General features: G+C 41.3%; 2 protein-coding genes across 3 annotated transcripts; both read left to right on the top strand.

Moving 5' to 3' along the window:
• Window positions 1-692: 692 nt before the first annotated feature.
• On the top strand, window positions 693-9554 carry LOC112556691 (tripartite motif-containing protein 72-like). Its single transcript, XM_025225925.1, has 4 exons — window positions 693-877; window positions 3235-3332; window positions 6965-7547; window positions 7780-9554. The coding sequence occupies exons 3-4, from the start codon at window positions 7032-7034 to the stop codon at window positions 8968-8970; spliced, it is 1707 nt and encodes a 568-aa protein (XP_025081710.1). The 5' UTR covers window positions 693-877; window positions 3235-3332; window positions 6965-7031; the 3' UTR covers window positions 8971-9554.
• Window positions 9555-15799: 6245 nt separating this feature from the next.
• LOC112556692 lies at window positions 15800-26295 on the top strand. Of its 2 annotated transcripts, none has more exons than XM_025225926.1 (4): window positions 15800-16007; window positions 17247-17344; window positions 21231-21813; window positions 22053-26295. In XM_025225926.1, the coding sequence occupies exons 3-4, from the start codon at window positions 21298-21300 to the stop codon at window positions 23241-23243; spliced, it is 1707 nt and encodes a 568-aa protein (XP_025081711.1). In that variant the 5' UTR covers window positions 15800-16007; window positions 17247-17344; window positions 21231-21297; the 3' UTR covers window positions 23244-26295. The 2 variants fall into 2 exon arrangements, with proteins under 2 accessions (XP_025081711.1, XP_025081712.1); XM_025225927.1 differs by having other exon boundaries at window positions 17187-17344.
• The last annotated feature ends 229 nt before the right edge of the window (window positions 26296-26524 follow it).

Below are 26524 nucleotides of genomic sequence, written 5' to 3'. Positions count from 1 at the left end.
CAAAGACATCTAAACACTTCTCGAATTAGTTATTATACTTGTCCATGCTAGGAGACTGAACAGCTACTCCTGACACCAAATGACATAGCTGTCTATAGTTGTGATTGGACTCAATCAACTAGTTCGCGTGGTCATCTTCTGCAGATCAATGACACTCTTCATTCTTACTGTTTGTTCCCCGATTTGTCTTTGCGTTTTCCATTTATTTTATTACTTGTCTATTAGTTGCTTCTCCTTCTGTCACTTGTATTCTGTTCATGTCTTCTACTTGTCTAAAGTGCTAAGTGCAGGCTCTTTTGTGAGCATGACTATGTACTGTATAAGCCACACGTTAATCATTATCACCTATACACCAACATGAACCATCACATATTTTATACATGAAATTAGACTGATTAAAATATGTTCACAACACATTTGGTCAACATTCATATTGTCAAAAAGTACATTAACACAAATAGTGTCTTCTACATCCGGAAATATCTATTGCCGGCTGTTTGCGTAGCAGACGAATACTGGGTTTATTGACAAATGGACTGTTGGTACGCGCCACGAGATACCTGTCCTGTCTGTTTAGACATCTGCTCTAGTTTACTAATATCGGGAATTGCCGGTGAGGGGATCTATTCATCTGAGTACACAGACAGGGCGTGTCATGCGCCACCATCTTTGTTACTTGGAACACAGCGCACAGTGTGAACATTTACTCGCTGAGTTTTCTGTAAAATTCTTGTTGTTGGACCAGTTTGGACTGAGGTGCGATGCGATGTAAAGCAAATGCAGCAATCAGTATTGCTATTTTATCTTTCTGACCATCTGGCTTGTGAGCAAGGGACCTCTGTACCCGGACAATATTTTCTGCAGGAACGACGAAGGGGTATGTAAGACGTGAATTTGCTTACTAACAGAGCGACAAAATTAATGAACAGAAAAGGGAAGAAACGAAACGAACAGATATCATAGAAATCTGTAGCGTGAACTTGATGCTTATAAGCACAGAAACCTAATTAATGTCAAGAGCTGAGAGATAAGATGCCTTAATTTTTCCAGGATGAATGTAATTCTTGCGGATTGTTCACATTGGTAATACAACGAACGTACACTTACCTTGCATAAGCACGACGTATTGCACACACACATACAATGCTTGAAGAGTTCAGAGGAATGTCACTGAGAGAGTTCTAAAGAAGATGGCAGACGAAGACCATTGTTTTTGCCTTGACTTGGCTCTTTTGGAGGCTGTGCACAAAAGGAAATTGTAAGGTAGACTTAATTACTATTGTACACAGTAATAAACTTATAAATGTTGAGAAAATAAAACTTAGATTCATTAAATTTTTTAAATTGTTTGGAAACTTTGTCCTTTTAAGTTCAGATTGAACTACACCTTAAAGAAATCAAAACAAAACAAAAACTACTCACCAATTAATATACTTCTCAGATGAAGTGACTGCAAACTTTTTGCTTTTGATTCCACTAAAATTGTATTTTTCAGCCAGCCCGTTTTAAAATTCTTCGTGCAACAGAGGTGCAGAACCTGTCCAAAATATCTGTAGTTGTTTCCAAGATGCAAAAACCTACAATACAAAGGCAAATAAATTAATTCACTGGCCTGTGTATGTTTATGACATAATGCTGAACCCTACTACACTGATGAGTGATCAATGGTTGCATAATGAATATACCTACAAACCAGACCGTCTCTTAGCCCCTGGAGACTTCAGGGAATATAATAATGGCTTAAGTGACTTAAATCAACAAGTTAATTAATAGTCTAATCAAAGCTCTTCTTTATGAAAGATTTTAGTGGTCATAGCTAATAGACACGAACAGATTGCTCATTTGGACAATATGAGAAGCAAATGATAGGACTGTGTTATAAATAAATTCTATGCATATTCCCAATAAAATACTGAATTATTTTGTACCTCATAAATGTGTATTATCTGTTTATACAAATATTACACTGACCACGGATCCTTGTCAAGAGAGCTAACCTGTAAGCCGATGCTACATCCTGTCTGTTTGTTAAATGGTTTAGCAAGACTGTAAAGCACAAAATATGTATTACCTGATATATTAGATATAATATATTAGATAAAGCTAAAGGTAACATTTAAAAAAGGTGTCTACTACTGACAAATTATATTTAAATTTCATACCACTTTTGTTCTAAACCCCTTCTCCATTAACTCCTCTTTCCCCTTCATTTTCAAGAAGCAGGATGACTTCATTCAGTTTGTGAACCACATTTTGTAGTGCTTAACTCTGCTCATCAATTTTGTTGAGAACTCTTTTCAATAATATCTGAAATAAAAATATTATTTTTAGTTCTTAAAGAAATTACAAAACTAAACCATGGATGTAAGTCTACTAAGAATTTTTGTCTAATTAACAGAAAATGTTTAAACGAATATAATAATGGTGTGCATATGTGATCTGCAATTAAAGATTGTTATAATTAGTTCCTTTTGTAAGTAATGTAAAATCAAATGAAAAATGGCATACTGCATTTAAGAGAATAGAACATAAGTGATTGTAAGAAAAATGACAGATATCTTGAGTGTGCCTTGCCCTTAATTTTTAAACTTCTTGACAAGTTAATTTGAAGCCATCGTGCATTTGGTTTCCATGTTGCTTCCGCCAATCGCATGCGTGCTCTTAACAGTCAATCTTGGTAAATACGGACAATTAGTAGGTAAGAGATACGATTAAACAATTTGATTATTTACTGCAAAAAGTATATGTTTAACAGTTTAAACTATTTACACCACATGTAGAAGACAGCGACATGCAAAAGCGAGCAAAAGTGCTATGTGCCAGGGTATCACACCTGCCGGGTACAACACGTTAAACATTTTACAAAAAGCTCTACAATAGCTATATACGATCATACATTATTTATGACTATCCTCTGTTATAAAGTACAGTTGTTTAATGACATTTTTCACTCAACTTTTTAAAGACTAACTTTAGAAATCGGCGGTGTTTCACTTTGATATGGACCTACAGTAGGAAATAATCGTCTAAATCCGTGCGCTGGTCAAAGCAAAGACTGCACTGGTGTGACCCTGTACCTTGACGCTCAATTTTGGGATATAAAATACATACTGGCATGTTTAGAAACAGACTCATAAAGTCGATATTTAAAAAAAATCTTCATCCCATTTGAAGCTTTCAGGTTTCTTGCAATGAACACTGCATACCTGCTTCAGAGCTCCTTCTTTATTGCAGTGTGCAGTTAGCACAAGTCTAGGAAGCAACAGTCGCACTCGGAGACCTGTTGGATCCTGTTGGACCCAGCGCACTGCCTCCCGGTGACGGTAGAATGGGTAAGTAGACTTTGCACTAAGACAGGCTACTAGTCTAAGCGTATTATCCCCTCGTAGCCCAGTTACGAAATGGGAGCCAAACTCTTAGTTGGTGAAGAGACAAGAGAGGAGAAGCTCCCATAATAAAAACTTCCCCGGAAAAGCGTGGTCACTAACACCTTCCAACAGATCAAAGTGTACAGGACTATAATCAAGGCCTGGTAACTAAAATCTCCTATGGGACCCAGGGGTATGCTTGCCTAGTGAGCACTGTAAGAATAGGGTCCCTACCATCCAATCAGTCATGTCATAAGAGGCGACTAAGGTGGACTCCTCACCAAGAGGTAAATCAGGTTCTGGTAGGGCCAACAACACTACCATGTAAAAAATAGATGTTACAGAAACCAATACCAGAATATTTATTACGGATGGCAAAGGTAATGAAACACGCCAGGTGACTGGACTTATGACGGGCGACAGCCAAACCCGAGAGGGAGCTGGCTCCCCGACAGCGGATTTACTGAAGCCGAAGCAAAAGTTGAGGGTGGGGTGCTGGAACGTCCAGACCTTGTACCAGACCGGCAATATACTCCAACTAGTCAAGGAGTTTGACAACTACAACTGGGAGTCAGTGAGGTCAGATGGACCGGCACGGGAAACAGGAGACTAGCATCAGGACATACCATCTTGTTCTCGGGAAGATCAGACGGTCAGCACTCTGAAGGAGTGACACTACTCCTCAACAAGAAAACTGAGAAGGCACTGCTGGAATGGAAGCCTTATGGACCCAGGCTTTTGAGAGCAAGATACCATTCAAAGTACACCAAGCTGACAGTGCTAGCTTGCTATACACCAACGGAAGACTCTGAGGCAGAAGACAAGGATGCTTTTTACGATCAGCTCCAGACAGCCTCGGAGAGCGTTCGAGCCCACAATATGTTGCTCATCATCGGCGACCTCAATGCCAAGGTGGGAAGTGACAACACCTGCAGGGAGCATGTCATGGGCAAGCATGGAATTGGAACCATCAATTACAATGGAGAGAGACTGGTAGACTTTTGTGAAGAAAACAACCTACTGAACTGTACAAGATAAACAAACAGCTAAACAACTGTTTTAAGAACAGGGATGTGCCAGTGAAAGACACGAACGGTAATGTTGTCGAGGGAGAGGCAGGAAAACTGTAGGGCTGGAGGGAGCACTTTGAGTCAGTTTTGAACAGACCAGACCCGGCTCAGCTTGCAGACATCCAGCCAGCAGTTAAAGACCTTGACATCTGCACAGACCCGCCAGGTCTGGAAGAAGTGACAGCAGCAATCAAGACAGTAAAGAAGGGCGGCAAATGCACCAGGGGCAGATGGAATAACAGCAGAGATGTTGAAAGCAGATGTAAATGCAACAGCTCCCAAGCTGACTGAAATCTTCAGGCAAGTTTGGGAATCAGGACAGCTCCCTGATGCGTGGAAGACAAGGCTCACCTTCAAGTTACCCAAGAAAGGAGATCTTCAAGACTGCAGTAATTGGAGGGGCATAACAGTTCTTTCCCTCACCAGCAAGGTCTTCAGCATGATTGTTCTGTCAAGACTGACGGCAACTCTTGAGAAAGACCTCCGACCATAGCAGGCAAGATTTCACCCTGGGCGATCCTGCTCTGGCGATCCTGCGTCTTCATTCTGCGACAGATTCTGGAGCAGAGTAACGAGTGGAACACACCGCTGTACATCAATTTCATTGACCTGGAGAAGGCTTTTGACAGCATCCACCGAGAGTCTTTATTGAAGATCCTGAGGCATTACGGAGTCCCTGCAAAACTTGTTCAGGTCATTGCAATGCTGTACAGCGATTTCAAATCCCAGGTTGTCTGTGACACGGAGCTCACAGACGCCTTCAACGTCAGTACTGGGGTGAAGCAGGGCTGCATTTTGTCGCTGTTCCTCTTCGTCCTGGCCGTGGACTGGATCATGAAGACTTCCACCGACAGTGAGAAGAGAGGGATCAGATGGATCATGACTATGACAGCAACTACAACGCTAGAAGTCTTGGACTTTGATGATGACATTGCCCTGCTGTCACACCACCTCCACGACATGCAGGAAAAAAAAAACAAATGCATTCTCAGAAACAGCTGGATACCTTGGCTTGAAGGTCAGCGCAAACAAAACTAACAATATGAGAGTGAACGCCAGAGTCCAAGACAGCATCAAACTAAATGAAGAAGAGATGGAGGAAGTTGACAGTTTCACCTATCTTGGGTCCAAAATGGCAAACACTGGGAATGCGGAGGTGGAGATTCGAGCCCGACTGGCGAAAGCCAGCCAGGCCATCGCCTCACTCAGGAGCACATGGAAGGCAACAATCATCAGTCAGAAGATCAAGCTGAGAATCTTCAAGTTAAATGTGATCATCACCCTTTACGGGGGGAGGAATTGGTGTTTTACGCCGTGCCAGCAACTGATGCTATATTAAGGCAAGGCAGCCAGCCCTGTAAACAGATGCCACGTGCAGAAAAAGAACAGCATGCCCGAGACGAGAAATGAACTCTGGGCAGCCAACCTTCGCTGTATTGGTGACAGGCGCTAACCGTTGCGCCACCGGACCGCTTCACCCTTTACGGATCAGGATCATGGAAGATGACCAAAACCATCAGTAACAAGCTTGACGTCTTCCAAAACAGATGACTCAGGCGCATACTTAACATCTTTTGGCCATACACCATCTCCAACGAAGAACTCCACTGAAGAACTGAAACTGAGTCCATCACCACGCAGTTTCAACGAAGGCGTTGGCGATGGATTGGACATGTGCTCCGCCAGCAGACAGCAGACCTCTTCAGAGTCGCCCTACGATAGACCCCAGAGGGCCGAAGAAAACGAGGCCGCCGAAAAGAAACTTGTCGAAGAACAGAGGAAAGGGAGATGAAAGGAAATGGCAGGACAAAGGATCGACATCGGAGGCGGACTCTGGTTGAGGCCATAAATACAAACTGAAGAATGAAGAGGATTACATAGATAGATAGGTAACTAAAACACGGTCACACTGTACCCTCTGACACGCTTGTTATAAGTGTGATACTTAAACACTGAAATTTTCACTCCGACCCGATCTCGCGGACAAGTTACAGTAATGAGCTAATCGTCTCTCCACGGCTGTTGTTCTCAAAGGTGTGCTGCCTTCCTGCTTCTAATCTCTATGACAGTGTATTACGTTTGTGTTTATTAAACAACTCCTCTCCTCCTCATCATCATTATAAACATCACCATGATCATCATCGTCGTCGTCATCAATATAATTAAAAAATAGTGTGTAATTAATTAGTGAGACGATAACTTTCAGTTTTATAATTGTTGACATGATTTTTATTTGTTCGCCTCATCGAGCTCTTGAAGAAATTGATATCATAAAAAGTAAGTAGCTCATCCAAGCCATTTTCTTGTATAAAGCATGAAAAATTTACAGAACAATAAATATCAATTTTTATACAAGAACAGCAAAATATAATTATAAAAACGATAAGCATACCGAAGAGGTTAGTACTAGTAGGCTTGCACAAAGAAACCCATGTTAGAGTAAGTCTCTCCTGTCACTTTCTTTTTGTTCATTTACTCAATTTCCAGCCTACTTACAACACTCACAGTGTAATGATTTTATTTCAGAAACGGTTTGAGAATAACTAAGATTTAATAACTGAGCATCGAAACATTAAAAAATTCCTCATCAAACATGGCTGCTACGCAGGATAACGTGACGTGTGCAGTCTGCATGGAAGTTTACAGGTCACCGAGGTTTCTGCCCTGTTATCACACCTTCTGTCTACCGTGTCTAGAGGAGCTGGCAAAGAGACATGGATACATCATCCCGTGTCCTACCTGTAGAGCTCCTGCTACTGTACCGCCAGGTGGTGTGTGTGATCTACAAGTCAACTTCTACTTCACGGACGAAGCTTTAAAGGTGGTGCGTAAAGAGAAAAGCCAGTCCACGTGTCCTGTTCACACTAAAGAGTGTGTCATATTTTATTGTACACAGTGTGACCAAGGTATCTGTATAAGATGTAAACTGACTAAACACGAGGGACACACTACCGAAGATCTCTCAGACACTGTCGCTCGTTGTAAGAAAACGATTGAAGACAGACTTCAGTCCTTTATGGACAACATTTCACGAGGAAAAGACAAGTTGGAGTCTTGTAAACGAAACGAAAAGTTAGCCCTAGACAAGCGAGCTGCAGTAAGGGAACAGGTAGGTAATCAATCTGTCATATACAACGACTTCCTTATATTTATAAGGTATGATAGTTCATTCAGAAAGATTAAAAATACAGAGGAATGGGTAATGTTATAGACTTTGTGTATAATAACATTAAAGTTATTAATAGTCTCATAAGTTTCCGGTTTGCTAAACTTTTTCTCGTGGGTCGTAAAGCAAATAAAGAGTATCGCCATAAAGCCATGTTTTATTTAACGTCCGACAGATTCAAATCCGGTATGACGTCATTGTCGCCATGGCAGCAAAATATCGCGATGAAGCGCTGCAAGAACTTCAGACAACTTGCGATGATGTGGAGAAAGGTCTGACCGCCGACATACAGCGAGTACAAGACGAACTCAACTCTCTGCTCCAACTTCAGGACCTCGCTCAACGGGCGCTGAGTTCCACCTGTGACACGGAGGTCCTGCAGGTGGAGAGAGAGATGAGAGGTAGACAAATAAGCGACACTCCACTGGTGCTGTCTGACCAGATTTACCTCCCTGTACTCCATGGTGACTTCTATAACTACATTGAGGACCGCTACATGAAAACATTTATCGGGTCACCAGTCAAACAGAGTTTCCAAACTAAGAAAGCCGAAGACATCGTTCGAGTGGGTCGATCTGGCGATAGAGGATGTGGGGAAGTGCATGCCCTGCTGCAGTGGGAGAACGGAGGTATTGATGTATATTATGGGGGAACAGGAGGCGACTACTCCAAAGAGAAAAGAATGTATTTTAACTCTGACGGTTCTAGACAAATTGAGACAGACTACGGAACGCGGATATCATGCGTTTCACGAAAAGGTAACATCTGGACATGGCAGTATCCAACATCGTGTAACCTTGGTTCTAAGAATAAAAGTATGCATTCTTTAATGCAGAATTTCGCAACAGGTGAATCTTATATATGCTCAATGAAGTGGGAGCAAAAAGATGGAAAAGAAACATACTCGGCAGGTCCTACTTTAAGTCACCCAAAGGTAAACAGAGCACAAAACTTTGATTCAAACGAGCAAGGAACGCTCTTTGCTGTAGTAGAGGAAGAGAAAGAGAAGAACTCAGATGATAAATCAATGAAGACAAACAACAGTAAAGCGGACAGCCGACGTTCCCGTGTTGTACGTCTGTATTCTATAAAATGTAACGACCCCATACAGACCTACACGTCACCCATACAACCCTTCTTCCCAACAGACGTCTGCTTTTGTGGCAATGATTTGCTGCTGATCGCTGATTGGATGAACGATTGTGTGCACGTGACAAGAATATCAGACCTGGACATCACTTTCGACAGTTACCTGCCGGGCAGTGGTGACATGGTGCGGCCCACAGCTCTGAACCTTGATCTTAACGGTCAGCTGCTGATTGGATGTGGCGATGGATTTGTCTTTAGAGTACCTGTCAACTACTAGGAAATACTTCCTGATAGCGTTTTGTTTAAACTGTAGAATATTATTAGGCAGTATATGACAATGAAACCCACAGAACACAAGGTACAAAATAGTTAAAAGGAACCATTTAAATGTTAATGCGCAAAATGTATGTCAACAATTAAGCATTGATGCCTTGAAAGAATTGCGCAGAACAGCAGCACAGCAAAGAATCTCTGAACTATTTTATTTATCATACATTGAGAAACATTGACAAATTGTGACCCGACTATGCCAATTTTATTGCGCAAGAAGTTTATTATTCTTTTTTAGTACGATGTGGCAAAGCACTAAAATGATTGAGCAATAGATATATTCCGTAAGTCTTTGGAGACTGTATGTGTGTTAAATATATATACTACAAGGAGAATATAGAAGATGAAGGAGTAGTTTATGCAACAGATGGAGGAGATTTTTATGCCAATGAATGCTTGTAATTCAAGTCAATAACCTTAAAAGTTAAGAGGCAAAGAGGACGTTGTAACCTTTCAAGAATTTCAAAGAGATTAAAGAGATTTTAGTGTATACTATACAAGCGCATTTTACACACTACTAGAAGTATTAGTACAACGTGTATTTGTTAGGCGGTGGGGGGGGGGGGGTATTGTTGCTTCTGTCTGTTGGTAGGCAGAGACTATCACCCTTACCCATGCACTAGATGGAACTCGTGGAAGTGAGGTCGTTGTAAGAAAAGCGTGCATGAGTGAGTGAAAGGTTCACTAAACCCCAGGTTTATGGGGAAAATACTGAGTTTTCTTTCCACGCCAGTCTCCGAAGCAATCTGCAGTCAGGTGTGTCTACCTAGTCAGCATCTACTCTTTCGAAGTTAAATACAAGCTCCCGCATAGAGAAAGCCCTCGTACAAATCTTTGTATTCTGTTGTAAGAAAGAACACGTGTGAGACGGAGTGTGTTGACAGTGACTTGTGTGTATCCGTCCCCAACAGTTGGTGATTTGTCGTGGGTTTGTATCATCTATGCTAAGTCGGATGAGAGCTTGTCTTTGATCTCATGTTTGTTATCTCCCATTGGGCTTGTAGTATAGATGTTCATCTCTGTTGTAGTAAGTTGAAAATTTGTTGGGCTGTGTGCAGTATACCCCGTCTCCAGCTTGACGTGTCTGTGGAGATTGTATAGTTCACTCCACAGAAAAGGCCTAGTCTCTTTACCTGCTGTTTGGTCTTGTCTTTCTTTCACAACTCTCTCTTCTGTGTCTGAAAGCCTGTATAGTAACCGGAAATAGGAGTGGATGTTATCTATCCTGTAGCTATTTGCCTTGTTTCTTTTATGAAAACATTTTTTTGGTGGGCGGGGCTTTCACTATTTTTCATGCTATGTGGTGTTATTCTGTGCTTTAATTGATGACATGCCATGTGGTCATAGGATGTGCTTTATCTGATGACATACCGTGTGATGATAATAGGTGCTTTAATTGATACGATGTGTGCTATGCTATTATGTGCATAGGATCTTAGAATAGTTTACATTAAGGTAGCCAGGTGGTGCCCTTAGTACTTTCTAAGAAATTGATAGCAACTAACCAGTGAAGTTGACTTTGTTGTAATTTAGGGATTGTTCTCCCCTTTGCTTTATTGTGATAACCACTTAAGGGGTATCTTTTGAGGATTGTGCCCCTTTCTTGAGTTGGTATTGGGCTGTTTGTACTGCAACCATAATTGTAACATGCCTTGCTGGCTGGCTTAGTGTTAGTTTCTGTGCTCTGTTTATTTTTTTTTTGGGGAAAGTTATATTTGGCTCTCCTTAAGTTTCAAGGTATGTACCCTTTAATATTGATCTCAAAGGAGACACCAAGTTATGAGAGACGTTAAAAAACACCTAATATATGAATAAATGTTCAGGTACCAGAAGAAAGAAATTGAGCAAAATTAATAAGACTGAAGTAGCACATGTACAGAATCTTCCATTTTGAGCGCCTTCTTGGAAGAATGGTCCGAGTTTAGCGTACTATTAAAATGGTATTTACTGCACCCAGGAGCAATACCAAAAAGGATCATACAACACGTAAACGTCCGTTCAGAATCTAACTATTGAAACAAAAGTATTATCAAATTGTGTCTAAAGATTTATCCATCTATCTACGAGAGAGGAACTCATCCACAGTTGACGTTTTGGCAGAGTATGCTGAGTACTACAGGACGGTACATTTTCCGATAAGTTGCCTGCGGTGTGTTATGGACGCTGACTCGAACATCCATGTTCGCCAACGTGGACTGCAATTCCCAACCTTCATCTTCTACGCAGTCACAGAGAGATAGATGGCCGGAAACATCCTTTAAGAAACAGGGCTACATGAAGGCTTCTTCCTACAGAGAAAGTGGACAAGACATGCCACGCCCTAGATCCGTTTCAAACAATTCCTCGTCATCAACACATCGATTGGAGGATGACCCAAGCCATCCATCACATCGAACATCTCTGAGGCAATATTATAATTGCAAACAATATGACCACATAGCCCGGGATTGTCTCTACCATAGAGCCAACACCTAAAACCCAATAAAGTTATCATGAGAAAGAAGAACCAACGCGTGTCCCAAACACCGCCTCAAGTAGCTCAGAATGAGACAACATCTTCCTGCGATCGGCATTAACCTTATCTATCCGATCAATGGATATTACCACTTTAATGTTACACCTGTGGAGGACTTGAACATATCGCCAAAGAGTGTCCCAGTTATAAATCACGAGATGCAGTGGAAATGGGAAGAGGGACGGAAAGGCCCCTAATAATGAAAACCTTGCTATCGCTAAGGTTAAACGTCAGTTGTTACATCCAAAACAGCTGTCATTGTAGAGAGAATCCGCTTTTCAGGAGGTTCAGGATGAGCTGAATAACAAAATCAACTACCTACGGAAAGCAGTTGCAGAAATCAGACACTTGAAGAAACGTGAGGGAAGTCTGACCAAAGATCTTGAGAATATCATCACAAGACTGAAATCTCCGGAGGGAAACATCGAAGCAGAAAGAGCTGCTAACCTCGAAACTAAATTTATCCCAGAAATCTTCCAGCTGCGTCTTAGAAACCTGGAGAAATCAGCTAACAAGTATGCTGGAGCAGCGGAAGATTTGACAAAACAAATCAGGGAACACGAACAAACATACGACGAGAGAAAAGCAAGGAAAGTGAATCTGAGGAGTCAACTTGGAAAAAAGAAAGAGGAAGAGAAGAAAGTAGTTATGGGCATCTTAACTCAGGTCCATCAGAAGAACTTAATTAAATCCAAGATCGAGCTGGGAAAAGCCAAGAAAAGATGGACATTTATAGAGGACTCTTGTGAGACAGCTTCCAAATACTTAGAATACCAGATGCTGAAATATCATCCAGAGGACGGGAGAAAAAGGACTAAAATTATGAAAGTTCATAAGAAAAGAGGAGAGATTCCAAAATTGAAAGACGTGCTTTTCATGATCCAAGAAGCTCCTCATAAAGATCCTAAAGAGGTCTGCACTTTTCCAAAACACCCGACATGCCTATGTACTATCAACATCGAGACTCCGACAGCAATCCTCAAACTAAGCTCGAGGGTGGAACGCTTATGGATCCACTGCAATCGCCCTAAAATAGTCACAAATGGTACGAAAAATGATTCAGTATTGCGAGGAGAATATGTCCTATTGCCATCTAATCCACCCTGATAAGAACCCCTTGAAGCAAAAAAAAAAGCACAAATCTCTGAAATCAGTCTTTTATGTTCAGTCTGAAATAAAGGTTTCGAAATAAATATATGTAGATGAAGAAGTTAGATATGATTCCAAAAAGAGAAATAATACCAACCTAATCACAAAATAAGAGGTGTGATGAAACACCAATTCAAGTGCAGCTTTTGTTAATGAGTAGGATTTTTTTTAAAAGAAAGCTTAATAGCAGACCTAAATGGCTCATTTTTGTGTTTGCACATTTCTGGATTCAGTTAAGAAGGAAAATTTAGTCCTTTTTTTTAAGATATAAGAGCATATATCACAGACATGAAGGGATCAGGATACTATGTTTTTCGTTTTTATGTTGGAAGTATATCTTTACGGATTTATGCTACTTGAACCGAAATGAATTTAAAGCAGTCGAGATAGAAGAAACTGTGTATCTATTTTCCTTAAACTGAAGGGGTGTAGAAAACATATTTTGTACTTTTAAAGAAGTTTTGATTAGAGCAATTAGTGTAGGGAAAATCAACCACGAACTGGGCAAACTGGTACCACATTACCCTCGACTGTCGTGACAACCGTCTAGCTATCCTATTCAGCACCTGTGTCAAGTCAGGGCAGCGAAAACATGAAACGTAAGCGGCTGCGATTAACGTACGGCCAGGGGAGATAGCTGGGTAACAGTAGGACCCTGACCAGCTGTAGCTGGGTATCACCCAAGGCAACCAACGCCCCCATTAGTAATGGCTTTAGGCCATGCTTACATGTTCAAGTAAGAAGGGTGACCAGAGATACGCCCACAGGAAGGAAAACACCAACCGGAAGGAAGAAACGAACCAAGACTGATACTAGGTAGAAACTTCACTTTTCTGGGTGGCAAGCTAGTGAGTGGCCGACAGAGGGTACGTCTTGTAGAAGATGTTAAAGTGTCTACGGGATCTAGTGTATTTATAGTCAATGTTTAGAGAATTGATAGTGCGCTGGAAGTCACGCCAGCGTGGGTAGACTGGGAGTATTGATGAACATGGAAACGGTGAATTGTGGACTTTAAATTAGTGACTTGTGAGCAGTGAAGAGGGGATTATTGTGAGAACAGTATCGAGACGAGACACTAGAGAGCTAAGTTTCATGATTTATGTAGTAACCAAAATGTATGACATTTGTATGTATATGTATTGTTCAGAAACATATTAATTATTATTGAGATCTTTATTGAATGTGTTGTAATTAGGTGTTTAGGCGAATGCTATATGAGTATATGTTAGAAAAGTTATCCATTGCGTGGCAGGACCCATTTGACCATTTGGGTGCCAGTTGGTATTGAAAACATTGATAAGAAAAAAAATGTGTTTTTTTTAACCGAAGTGGGGAGGAATGTTAGGAACGGGGGGGGGGGGGAGGGATTGTTGCTTCTGTCTGTTAGTAGGCAGAGACTATCACCCTTACCCGTGCACTAGATGGAACTCGTGGAAGTGACGACGTTGTAAGAAAAGCGTGCATGAGTGAGTGAAAGGTTCACTGAACCCCAGGTTTATGGGGAAAATACTGAGTTTGTTTTTTCCCGAAGCAGACTGTAGCGAATTTTGAGTATAAGAGATTTGGGAATCACATTAATTCATTGCCTGGTCAAGGTATGGGAAAAGTTAGTTTGTCTTGCTTTGACTATCTCCCGATCCGCGAAAGAATGGTGTGAAATGATGTAATACTTGGTTGTAAGGGATTGTTGTGAGAGTAATAAAGTCAAATTGAATATTCATTCGATAAGTAATCGTTGCAGGAATTATCAGGGAAAAGGAGTTACTCGGGAGAGGGAATTAACTGGGGAGAGGACAGGAGAATGTGTGTGTGCATGTGTGTGCGTGTGAACGTCTACGGAAATCATCCGAACCTTAAGTTAGATTTGGTTGAACTGTTGGAGAAACATTTGTCTAATAACAAGGGACGTAGAGAGGAATTAGTCATTCATGACTTTAATATTATGTTTATTATTTAATATTGTGTTTTGGGTACTAGTCATGTTTATGTATTGATGGTTGAGTTTTGTAAGAGTTGTCACTTTTTCCCTTCGAATAAGTACAAGCACCCGCATAGAGAAAGCCCACTTACAAATCTTTGTATTCTGTTGTAAGAAAGAACACGTGTGAGACGGAGTGTGTTGACAGTGACCTGTGTGTGTCCGTCCCGAACAGTAATGTAAACTGAATAGAGATGTACAGTCAAAGTGAAAAAGTATTTTTTTGTACAACAGTAAAACAAACTAAGCTGCGATATCATTCATTTTACAAATCCATCATCCCCCACAGCAATTTCTAAGCAGGACTACAAAGTTAACTATCTAGATTAAAGCAAAATTTTGTTCTTGATATCAAAATACTTTTGATAATATTATTTAAAGATTCTTTATATTATACTTATGAATAGTTTAATTCCAACAACGAAATTTCTCTTACATAAATAAGTTTATATTTATGATAGACAGAGACATCTAAACACTTCTCGAATTAGTTATTATACTTGTCCATGCTAGGAGACTGAACAACTACTCCTGACACCAAATGACATAGCTGTCTATAGTTGTGATTGGACTCAATCAACTAGTTCGCGTGGTCATCTTCCTCTGCAGATCAATGACACTCTTCATTCTTACTGTTTGTTCCCCGATTTGTCTTTGCGTTTTCCATGTATTGTATTACTTGTCTATTAGTTGCTTCTCCTTCTATCACTTGTATTCTGTTCACGTCTCCTACTTGTCTAAAGTGCTAAGAGCAGGCTCTTTTGTGAGCATGACTATGTCCTGTATAAGCCACACGTTAATCATTATCACCTATACACCAACATGAACCATCACATTTTTTATACATGAAATTAGACTGATTAAAATATGTTCACAACACATTTCGTCAACATTCATATTGTCAAAAAGTACATTAACACAAATAGTGTCTTCTACATCCGGAAATATCTATTGCCGGCTGTTTGCGTAGCAGACGAATACTGGGTTTATTGACAAATGGACTGTTGGTACGCGCCGCGAGATTCCAGTCCTGTCTGTTTAGACATCTTCTCTAGTTTACTAATATCGGGAATTGCCGGAGAGGAGATCTATTCATCTGAGTAGACAGACAGGGCGGGTCTGTGCCACCATCTTTGTTACTTGGAACACAGCGCACAGGGAGAAACATTTGATCGCTGAGTTTTCTGCAAAATTCTTGTTGTTGGACCAGTTTTGACTGAAGTGCAATGCGATGTAAAGCAAATGCAGCAATCAGTATTGCTATTTTATCTTTCTGACCATCTGGTTTGTGAGCAAGGGACCTCTGTACGCGGACAATATTTTCTGCAGGAACGACGAAGGGGTATGTAAGACGTGAATTTGCTTACTAAGAGACCGACAAAATTAATGAACAGTAAAGGGAAGAAACGAAACGAACAGATATCATAGAAATCTGTAGCGTGAACTTCATGCTTATAAGCACAGAAACCTAATTAATGTCAAGAGCTGAGAGATAAGATGCCTTAATTTTTCCAGGATGAATGTAAGCCTTGCGGATTGTTCATATTGGTAATACAACGAAGCAGCATGACCTCATTCAGTTTGTGAACCACATTTTGTAGTGCTTAACTCTACTCATCAATTTTGTGTAGAACTCTGTTCAATAATATCTGAAAAAAAAATATTATTTTTAGTTCTTAAAGAAATGACTAAAATAAACCATGGATGTAAGTCTACTGAGAATTTTTGTTTAATTAACAGAAAATGTTTAAATGAATATAATAATGGTGTGCATATGTGATCTGCAATTAAAGATTGTTATAATTAGTTCCTTTTGTAAGTAATGTAAAATCAAATGAAAAATGGCATACTGCATTTAAGAGAATAGAACATAAGTGATTGTAAGAAAAATGACAGATATTTTGTGCCTTGCCTTTAATTTTGAAACTTCTTGACAAGTTAATTTGAAGCTATCAAGCACTTGGTTTCCATGTTGCTTCCGCCAATCGCATGCTTGCTATTAACAGTCAATCTTGGCAAATACGGACAATTAGTAGGTAAGAGATACGATTAAACAATTTGATTATTTACTGCAACAGGTATATGGTTAAACAGTTTAAACTATTTACAGCACATGTAGAAGACAGCGGCATGAAAAAGCGAGCAAAAGTGCTATGTGCCAGGGCATCACACCTGCCGGGTTCAACAAGTTAAACATTTTACAAAAAGCTCTACAATAGCTATATACGATCATACATTATTTATGACTATCCTCTGTTATAAAGTACAGTTGTTTAATGACATCTTTCATTCAACTTTTTAAAGACTAACTTTAGAAATCGGCGGTGTTTCACTTTGATATGGACCTACAGTAGGAAATAATCGTCTAAATCCGTGCGCCGGTCAAAGCAAAGACTGCACTGGACTGACCCTGTACCTTGACGCTCAATTTTGGGATATAAAATACATACTGGCGTGTTTATTGTGTGGAGAGAAACAGACTGATGAAGTCGATATTTAAAAATATTGATCCCATTTGAAGCTTTCAGGTTACTTGCAATGAACACTGCACACCTGCTTCAGAGCTCCTTCTTTATTGCAGTGTGCAGTTAGCACAAGTCTAGGGAATGACAGTCTCACTCGGAGACCCGGTGGATCCTGTTGGACCCAGCGCACTGCCTCCCGGTGACGGTAGAATGCGTAAGTAGACTTTGTACTAAGACAGTCTACTAGTCTAAGCGTATTGTCCCCTCGTAGCCCAGTTACGAAATGGGAGCCAAACTCTTAGTTGGTGAAGAGACAAGAGAGGAGCAGCTCCCATAATAAAAACTTCCCCGGAAAACCCCCTGTGGGACCCCGGGGTATGCTTGCCTAGCGAGCATTGTAAGAATAGGATCCCTGCCATCCAGTCAGGCATGTTGTAAGAGGCGACCAAGAGGTAAATCAGGTTGTGGTAGGGCTAACAACCCTACCATGTAAAAAATAGATGTTACAGAAACCAATATCAGAATATTTATTATGGATGGCAAAGGTAATGAAACACGCCAGGTGTTTGGACTTATGACAGGCGAGAGGGAGCTGTCGCCCCTACAGTGGATTTACTGAAGCCGAAGCAAAAGTTGAGGGTAGGGAGCAGGAACGTCCAGACCTTGCACCAGACTTGCAGGATGCCCCAACTTGTCAAGGAGTTTGACAACTACAACTAGGAGTCAGTGAGGTCAGATGGACCGGCACGGGAAACAGGAGACTATCGTCAGGACATACCATCTTGTTCTCGGGAAGATCAGACGGTCAGCACTCTGAAGGAGTAGCACTACTCCTCAACAAAAAAACTGAAAAGGCACTGCTGGAATGGAAGCCTTATGGACCCAGGCTTTTGAGAGCAAGATTCCATTCAAATTACACCAAGCTGACAGTGCTAGCCGGCTATACACCAACAGAAGACTCCGTGGCAGAAGACTAGGATGCTTTTTACGATCAGCTCCAGGCAGCCTCGGATATGATATGTTGCTCATCATCGGTGACCTGAATGCCAAGATAGGAAGTGACGACACCTGCAGGGACCATGTCATGGGCAAGCATAGAATTGGAACCATCAATTACAACGGAGAGAGACTGGCAGACTTTTGTGAAGAAAACAACCTACTGATTGGTGGCACACTCTTTCAAAACAAAGACATCCAAATGTCAACGTGGACATCACCAGATGGGATCACAAAGAACCAGATAGACCATGTCATCACCAACTGAAAATGGAGGAGCTCACCTCAAGAGGTCAGAGCCTACAGAGGAGCAGACATTGCCAGTGACCACACTCTTGTGATAGCCACAGTTTCTCTGAAGCTACGTCGATCGCGAGGGAAACAGGCACGTCAGCAGAGAGTGGACTCCGGCAAACTGAAAGATCCAGCCACCGAAAGGGCCTTTATTATGGAAGTAAAGAACAGGTTCCAAGCACTAGGAGACCAACAAGAGATGACCTTAGATGACTTCAATCGAGTCTTACAGGAAACAGGAGAGAAAATACTGGGCTTCCAACAGAAGAAGAAAGAACAGTGGATCAGAGAAGAAACATGGAAGAAGGTAGACGAGAGAAAATCAGCCAAACAAAAATTCAACAGCACTAGATCTGAACGCCTGAAGGAACAACACAGACACAGATATATAAAACTAAACAAAGAGGTAAAGAGAATGACAAAAACCGACAAAAGAAACTACATAGAGAAACTGGCAGATGAAGCTAAAAAAGCAGCAAGGAAATATGAGCTGAAGACACTGTACAAGATATACAAACAGCTAAACAACGGGTTTAAGAACAGTGATGTGCCAGTGAAAGACATGAACGGTAATGTTGTCGAGGGAGAGGCAGGAAAACTACAGCGCTGGAGGGAACATTTTGAGTCGGTTCTGAACAGACCAGATCCCCCTCAGCTTGCAGACATCCAGGTAGCAGTTATAGACCTTGACATCTGCACAGACCCGCCAGGAAGTGAAGAGTGGCAAAGTACCAGGGGCAGATGAAATAACAGCAGAGATGTTGAAAGCAGATGTGAATGCAACAACTTCCATGCTGACTGAAATCTTCAGGCAAGTTTGGGAATCAGGAGAGCTAACTGATGCGTGGAAGACAGGGCTCATCTTCAAGTTACCCAAGAAAAGAGATCTTGGAGACTGCAATAATTGGAGGGGCATAACACTTCTTTCCCTCACCAGCAAGGTCTTCAGCAAGATTGTTTTGTCAAGACTGACGGCAACTCTTGAGAAAGACCTCCGACCACAGCAAGCAGGATTTCGGCCTGGGCGATCCTGCCCTGAACACATCTTCATTCTGCAACAGATACTGGAGCAGAACAGCGAGTGCAACACACCGCTGTAGATCAGTTTCATCGACCTAGAGAAGGCTTTTGACAGCATTCACCAAGAGTCCTTATGGAAGATCCTGAGGCATTACGGAGTCCCTGCAAATATTGTTCAGGTCATTGCAATGCTGTACAGCGATTTCAAATCCCAGGTTGTCTGTGACACGGAGCTCACAGACCCCTTCAACGTCAGTACCGGGGTGAGGCAGGGCTGCATTCTGTCGCCGTTCCTCTTCATCCTGGCCATAGAATGGATCATGAAGACCTCCACCGACAGTGAGAGGAGAGGGATCAGATGGACGATGACTATGACAGCAGCTACAACGCTGGAAGACTTGCTTTGCTGACGACATTGCCCTGCTGTCACACCACCTCCACGACATGCAGGAAAACGACAAATGCATTCTCAGAAACAGCTGGAAACCTTGGCTTAAAGGTCAGCGCAAAGAAAAGTAACAATATGAGAGTGAACGCCAGAGTCCAAGACAGCATCAAACTAAATGAAGAAGAGATGGAGGATGGCAAACACTGGGATGCGGATGTGGAGATTCGAGCCCGACTGGAGAAAGCCAGCCAAGCCTTCGCCTCACTCAGGAGGACATGGATGGCAAAAAACATCAGCCAGAAGATCAAGCTGAGAATCTTCAAGTCAAATGTGATCAGCACACTCCTTTACGGATCAGAATCCTGGAAGATGACCAAAACCATCAGTAACAAGCTTGACGTCTTCCAAAACAGATGCCTCAGGCGCATACTTAACATCTTTTGACCAAACACCATCACCAACGAAGAACTCCACCTAAGAACTGAAACCGAGTCCATCACCACGCAGGTTGAACAAAGGCGTTGGTGTTGGATTGTGCTCCGCCATCAGACAGCAGACCTCTCCAGAGACTCTCTACGATGGACCCCAGACGGCCGAAGAAAACGAGGCCGCCCACAGGAAACTTGGAGAAGAACAGTGGAAAGGGAGATGAAGGGAAAGGGCTGGACATGGGGTCACCTAGAGCGGGTTTCAGCCGATCGACATCGGTGGCGGACTCTGGTCGAGGCCTTATGTGCAACCTGATGCACGAAGAGGATTAGATAGATAGATAACTGAAACACTGTCACACTGTACCCTCTGACACTGTTGCTATAACTGTGATACCCTAAACAGTGAAATTTTCACTCCAACCTGACCTCGCGGACAAGCTACAGTAATGAGTTAACCGTCTCTCCACGGTTGTTGTTCTCAAAGGTGTCCTACTTTCCTGCTTTTAATCTCTATGACAGTGTATTACGTTTGTGTTTATTAAACTGCTCCTCTCCTCCTCATCATCATCATAGACATCATTGTGATCACATCGTCGTCGTCGTCATAATTAAATATAATTAAAAAATATTGTGTAATTAATTAGTGAGAAGATAACTATTCGTTTTATAATTGTTGACATAATTTTGATTTGTTCGCCTCATTGAGCTCTTGAAGAAATTGATATAATAAAAAGAAAGTAGCTCATCCAAGCCATTTTCTTGTATAAAGCATGAAAAATTTTCAGCAAAAAATATCAATTGTTATACAAGAACAGCAAAATATAATTATACAAATGATAAGCATACCAAAGAGGTTAGGCTTGCAGAAAGAAACAAAAGTTAGAGTACATCTCTCCTGTCACTTTCTTTCTTTTTGTCCACTTAATTTTCAGCTTACTTACAACACTCACAGTGTAATGATTTTATTTCAGAAATGGTTTGAAAATAACTCAGATTTAAGAATTGAGCATAGAGACATTAAAAAGTGCCACATCAAACATGGCTGCTACGCAGGATAGCGTGACGTGTGCCGTCTGCATGGAAGTTTACAGGTCACCGAGGTTTCTGCCCTGTTATCATAGTTTCTGTCTACCGTGTCTAGAGGAGCTAGCAAACAAACATGGAAAGATTATCCGGTGTCCTACCTGTAGAGCTCCTGCTACTGTACCGCCAGGTGGTGTGTGTGATCTACAAGTCAACTTCTACTTCACGGAGGAAGCTTTAGAGGAGGTGCGAAATGAGAAAAGCCAGTCCCGGTGCCCTGTTCACACTAAAGAGTGTGTCATATTTTATTGTACACAGTGTGACCAAGCTATCTGTATAAGATGTAAACTGACTAAACACGAGGGACACACTACCGAAGATCTCTCAGAAAAGGTCGCTCGTTGTAAGAAAACGATTGAAGACAAACTTCAGTCCATTATGGCCAACATTTCACTCGGAAAAGACAAGTTGGAATTCTGTAGACAAAACGAAAAGGGAGCCCTAGAAAAGCGAGCTGCAGTACGGAAACAGGTAGGTAATCAATCTGTCATAACAACAACTTCCTTATGTTTATAAGGGTATAAATGTTCATACTTTTAAATCAGAAAGATTAAAAATACAGAGGAGTTTGTAATGTTATAGACCTTGAGCATATTAACATTTAAGTTATCAATAGTCTCATAATTTCCCGTTTGCAAAGTTTTTCCACGTGGGCACAGAGCAAACAAAGAGTATCGCCATAAAGCCATGTTTTATTTAACGTCCGACAGATTCAAGTCCGGTATGACGTCATTGTGGCCATGGCAACAAAATATCGCGACGAAGCGCTGCAAGAACTTGAGATAACTTGCGATGATGTGGAGAAAGGTCTGAGCGCCGACACACAGCGAGTACAAGACGAACTCAACTCTCTGCTCCAGCTCCAAGACCTCGCTCAACACGCGCTGAATTCAGCCTGTGACACGGAGGTGCTGCAGGTGGAGAGAGAGATGAGAGGTAGAGAAATAAGCGACACTCCACTGGTGCTATCTGACCAGACTTACCGCCCTGTACTCCACGGTGACTTCTATAACTATATTGATGACCACTACATGAAAACATTTATCGGGTCACCGGTCAAACAGAGTTTTCCAAGTAAGAAAACCGCAGACATCGTTCGAGTAGGCCGATGTGGCGATGGAGGATGTCGGGAAGTCCATGCTCTGGGGCAGCAGGAGAATGGAAGTATCGATGTATATTATGGGGGAACTGGAGGCGACTACTCTAAAGAGAAACACGTGAGTTTTAGCTCTGGCGGTTCTAGAGGAACTGAGACAGACTACGGAATGCGAATATCATGCATTTCACGTAAGCCTCACTACTGGCCATGGGAATATCCAACATCTTGTAACCTTGGTTCTAAGAATGACAGTATGCATTCTTTAATGCAGAACTTCGCAACAGGTGTATCTTATGTATGCTCAATGAAGTGGAAACAAGAAGATGGACAAGAAACGTGCTGTGCAGGTCTTACTTTAAGTCACCCAAAGGTAAACAGAGCACAGAACTTTGATTTAAACGAGCAAGGAACGCTCTTTGCTGTAGTAGACGAAGAGAAAGAGAAGAACTCAGATGATGAATCAATGAAGACAAACAACAATAAACCGGACAGCCGGCGTTCCCGTGTTATACGTCTGTATTCTATAAAATCTGACGACCCCATAGCGACCTACACGTCACCATTACAACCCTTCTTCCCAACAGACTTCTGCTTCTATGGCAACGATTTACTGCTGATCGCTGATTGGATGAACGATTGTGTGCACGTGACAAGAGTATCAGAACTTGACATCACTTTCGACAGCTACCTGCCGTGCAGTGGTGACATCGTGCGGCCCACAGCTTTGAACCTTGACCTTAACGGTCAGCTGCTGATTGGATGTGGTGATGGATGGGTCCTTAAATTACCTGTCAATTACTAGGAAATATTTTCTGATAGCGTTTTGTCTAAACTGTGGAAAATTATTAGTAAGTATATGGCAATGACACTCATAGAACACAAGGGACAGAATAGTTAAGGGGAAACATTTAAATACTAATGCACAAAACGTATATATTAACAATTAAGCACTGATGGCTTGAAAAAATTGCACAAGACAGCAGTTTAGCAAAGATTCTCTTAACTTTTTGTCATACATTGAGAAACATTAACAAATTGTGACCCGAGTATGCCAATTTTATTGCGCAAGAAGCTTATTATTCTTTTTTAGGATGATGTGACAAAGCACTGATTGAGCAACAGATATATTCCGTAAGTCTTTGGAGACTGTATGTGTGTTAAATATATATATTACAAGGAGAATATAGAAGATGAAGGAGTAGTTGATGTAAGAGATGGAGAAGCTATTTATGACAAAGAATGCACTTCATTCAAGTCAATGACCTTGAAAGTGGCAAAGAGGACGTTGTAACCTTTCAAGAATTTCAAAGAGATTTAAGAGATTTAAGTGTATACTATACAAGCGCATTTTACATACTACTAGAAGTACAAGTACAACGTGTAAATGTTAGGAACGGATGGGGTGGGGTGGGGTTGTCGCTTCTGTCTGTTGGTAGACAGAGACTATCACCCTTACCCGTGCACTAGATGGAACTCGTCGAAGTGACGACATTGTAAAAAAATCGTGCATGAGCGAGTGAAAGGTTCACTGAACCCCAGGTGTATGGGGGAAATACTGAGTTTGTTTTTTTTCCATGCCAGTCTCCGAAGCAGACTGCAGCGAATTTTGAGTATAAGAGATTTGGGAATCACATTAATTCATTGCCTATTCAAGGTATGGGATAAGTTGGTTTTTCTTGCTTTGACTATCTCCCGATCCGCGAAAGAATGGTGTGAAGTGATGTAAAATTTGGTTGTAAGTTATTGTTGTGAGAGTAATAAAGTCAAATCGAATATTTATTAGTTAAGTACGTAAGCGTTGCACTAAAGTGTATCGTCGGCAGTCAGGTGTGTCTACCTAGTCAGCACCTACTGTTTGGAAGTTGGAAAGTGTAGTGGACACCGGCCCCCCTGGGACAAGGATACTTATGACGTCAGCCTGGAGTATTGACCTCGTCAACCCCAGTGGTCCCTGCTAAAGAGGATTATTCAAGAACTGTTATTGAACGAAGTTTTAAGAATGATTATTCAAGGAAGTGTAGATATGTGTGTGTAAGCGTGAGCGTCTATGGACATCATCCGAATCATGTTAGATTTGGTTGAACTGTTGAAGAAACATTTGTCTAATAACAAGGGACGTAAGGAGGGTTTAGTCATTCATGACTTTAATATTATGTTTATTATTTAATATTGTGTTTTGGGTACTAGTCATGTTTATGTATTGATGGTTGAGTTTTGTAAGAGTTGTCACCCTTTCCTTCCAATAAATACATTGTACAAGCACCCGCATAGAGAAAACCCGCGTACAAATCATTGTATTCTGTTGTAAGAAAGAACAGGTGTGAGACGGAGTGTGTTGACAGTGACCTGTGTGTGTCCGTCCCCAACAATTGGTGATTTGTCGTGGGTTTGTATCATCTAAGTCGGATGAGAGCTTGTCTTTGATGTCGTGTTTGTGATCTCCCATTGGGCTTGTAGTATAGATGTTCATCTCTGTTGTAGTAAGTTGAAAATTTGTTGGGCTGTGTGCAGTATACCCCGTCTCCAGCTTGACGTGTCTGGAGATTGTATAGTTCACTCCACAGAAAGGGCCTAGTCTCTTTACCTGCTGTTTGGTCTTGTCTTTCTTTCACAACTCTCTCTTCTGTGTCTGAAAGCCTGTATAGTAACCGGAAATAGGAGTGGATGCTATCTATCCTGTAGCTACCTGCCTTGTTTATGAAACAAATTTTTTGGTGGGAGAGAGGGGGGGGGGCTTTCACTATTTTTCATGCTATGTGGTGTTATTCTGTGGTTTAATTGGTGACATGTCATGTGGTCATAGGATGTGCTTCTCTGATGACATGCTGTGTGATGATAATAGGTGCTTTGATTGGTATGATGTATGTTATGCTATTGTGTGCATAGCATCTTAGGACCAGTGAACCAGTGAAGTTGACTTTGTTGTAATTTAGGGATTGTTCTCCCCTTTGCTTTATTGTGATAACCACTTAAGAGGGTATCTTTTGAGGATTGTGCCCCTTTCTTGAGTTGGTATTGGGCTGTTTGTACTGCAACCATAATTGTAACATGCCTTGCTTGGGCTTAGGGTTAGTTATTTTAATTTTTGGAAAGTAATATTTTAGAGGTACTACAGATGATGGAAACATTCCAAAGTCGAGCAGGCGAGATGATAGGATTAATGGAAGGAGACCTTACCAACTATAGTTTGCAGTGTATAGAGAGACAAGATAGAATGACAGACAGATTAGAAAGAGAAAAGGAAGCCGAAAGATTAGACAGAAAAGAGGAAGCAGAAAGATTAGCAAGAGAGAGAGCAGGTGACAGATTAGAAAGAGAAGGTGATATGACAAGACTTGAAGAGTATATCCCTGAACTCCCCATGTTCCAAGAAGACAGCGACGACATAGACGCATATATTTGAAGATTTGAGACACATGCCCGAATATTTAATTGGTCGACAGAGATGTGCTCCCATAATTTGGCTCTAAAGTTGCAAGGCCGAGCCTTGGGTGTGTACCCCACTTTGAGTCTCAAAGGAGACACCAGTTATGAGAAGTTAAAAAAACGACACTAATATTGAATTTTCAGCGTCCAGAAGAAGAATGTAGAATGTGTGTGCGTGTGCGTGTGCGTGTGCGTGTGAACGTCTATGGAAATCATCGGAACTGTAAGTTAGATTTGGTTGAACTGTTGGAGAAACATTTGTCTAATAACAAGGGACGTAGAGAGGGTTTAGTCATTCATGACTTTAATATTATGTTTATTATTTAATATGATGTTTTGGGTACTAGTCATGTTTATGTATTGATGGTTGAGTTTTGTAAGAGTTGTCACCTTTTCCTTCCAATAAATACAAGCACCCGCATAGAGAAAACCCGCGTACAAATCTTTGTATTCTGTTGTAAGAAAGAACACGTGTGAGACGGAGTGTGTTGACAGTGACCTGTGTGTGTCCGTCCCAAACAGTAATGCAAACTGAATTGAAATGTACAGTCAAAGTGAAAAAGTATTTTTTTTACAACAGTAAAACAAACTAAGCTGCGATATCATTCATTTTACAAATCCATCATCACCCACAGCAATTTCTAAGTAGGACTACAA

Source organism: Pomacea canaliculata, linkage group LG2 (genome assembly GCF_003073045.1).
Source record: "Pomacea canaliculata isolate SZHN2017 linkage group LG2, ASM307304v1, whole genome shotgun sequence".
In the NCBI taxonomy this organism is placed as follows: domain Eukaryota; kingdom Metazoa; phylum Mollusca; class Gastropoda; order Architaenioglossa; family Ampullariidae; genus Pomacea; species Pomacea canaliculata.
This window is presented reverse-complemented; position numbering and strand designations above follow the sequence as displayed.

Bases quoted from the DNA above. Each gene is read 5' to 3' on its own strand.
- LOC112556691 (XM_025225925.1), top strand. From the start codon at position 7,032: ATGGCTGCTACGCAGGATAACGTGACGTGTGCAGTCTGCATGGAAGTT. The intron at 7,548-7,779 runs GTAGGTAATCAA...AACGTCCGACAG, and splicing joins GAGCTGCAGTAAGGGAACAG to ATTCAAATCCGGTATGACGT.
- LOC112556692 (XM_025225926.1), top strand. From the start codon at position 21,298: ATGGCTGCTACGCAGGATAGCGTGACGTGTGCCGTCTGCATGGAAGTT. The intron at 21,814-22,052 runs GTAGGTAATCAA...AACGTCCGACAG, and splicing joins GAGCTGCAGTACGGAAACAG to ATTCAAGTCCGGTATGACGT.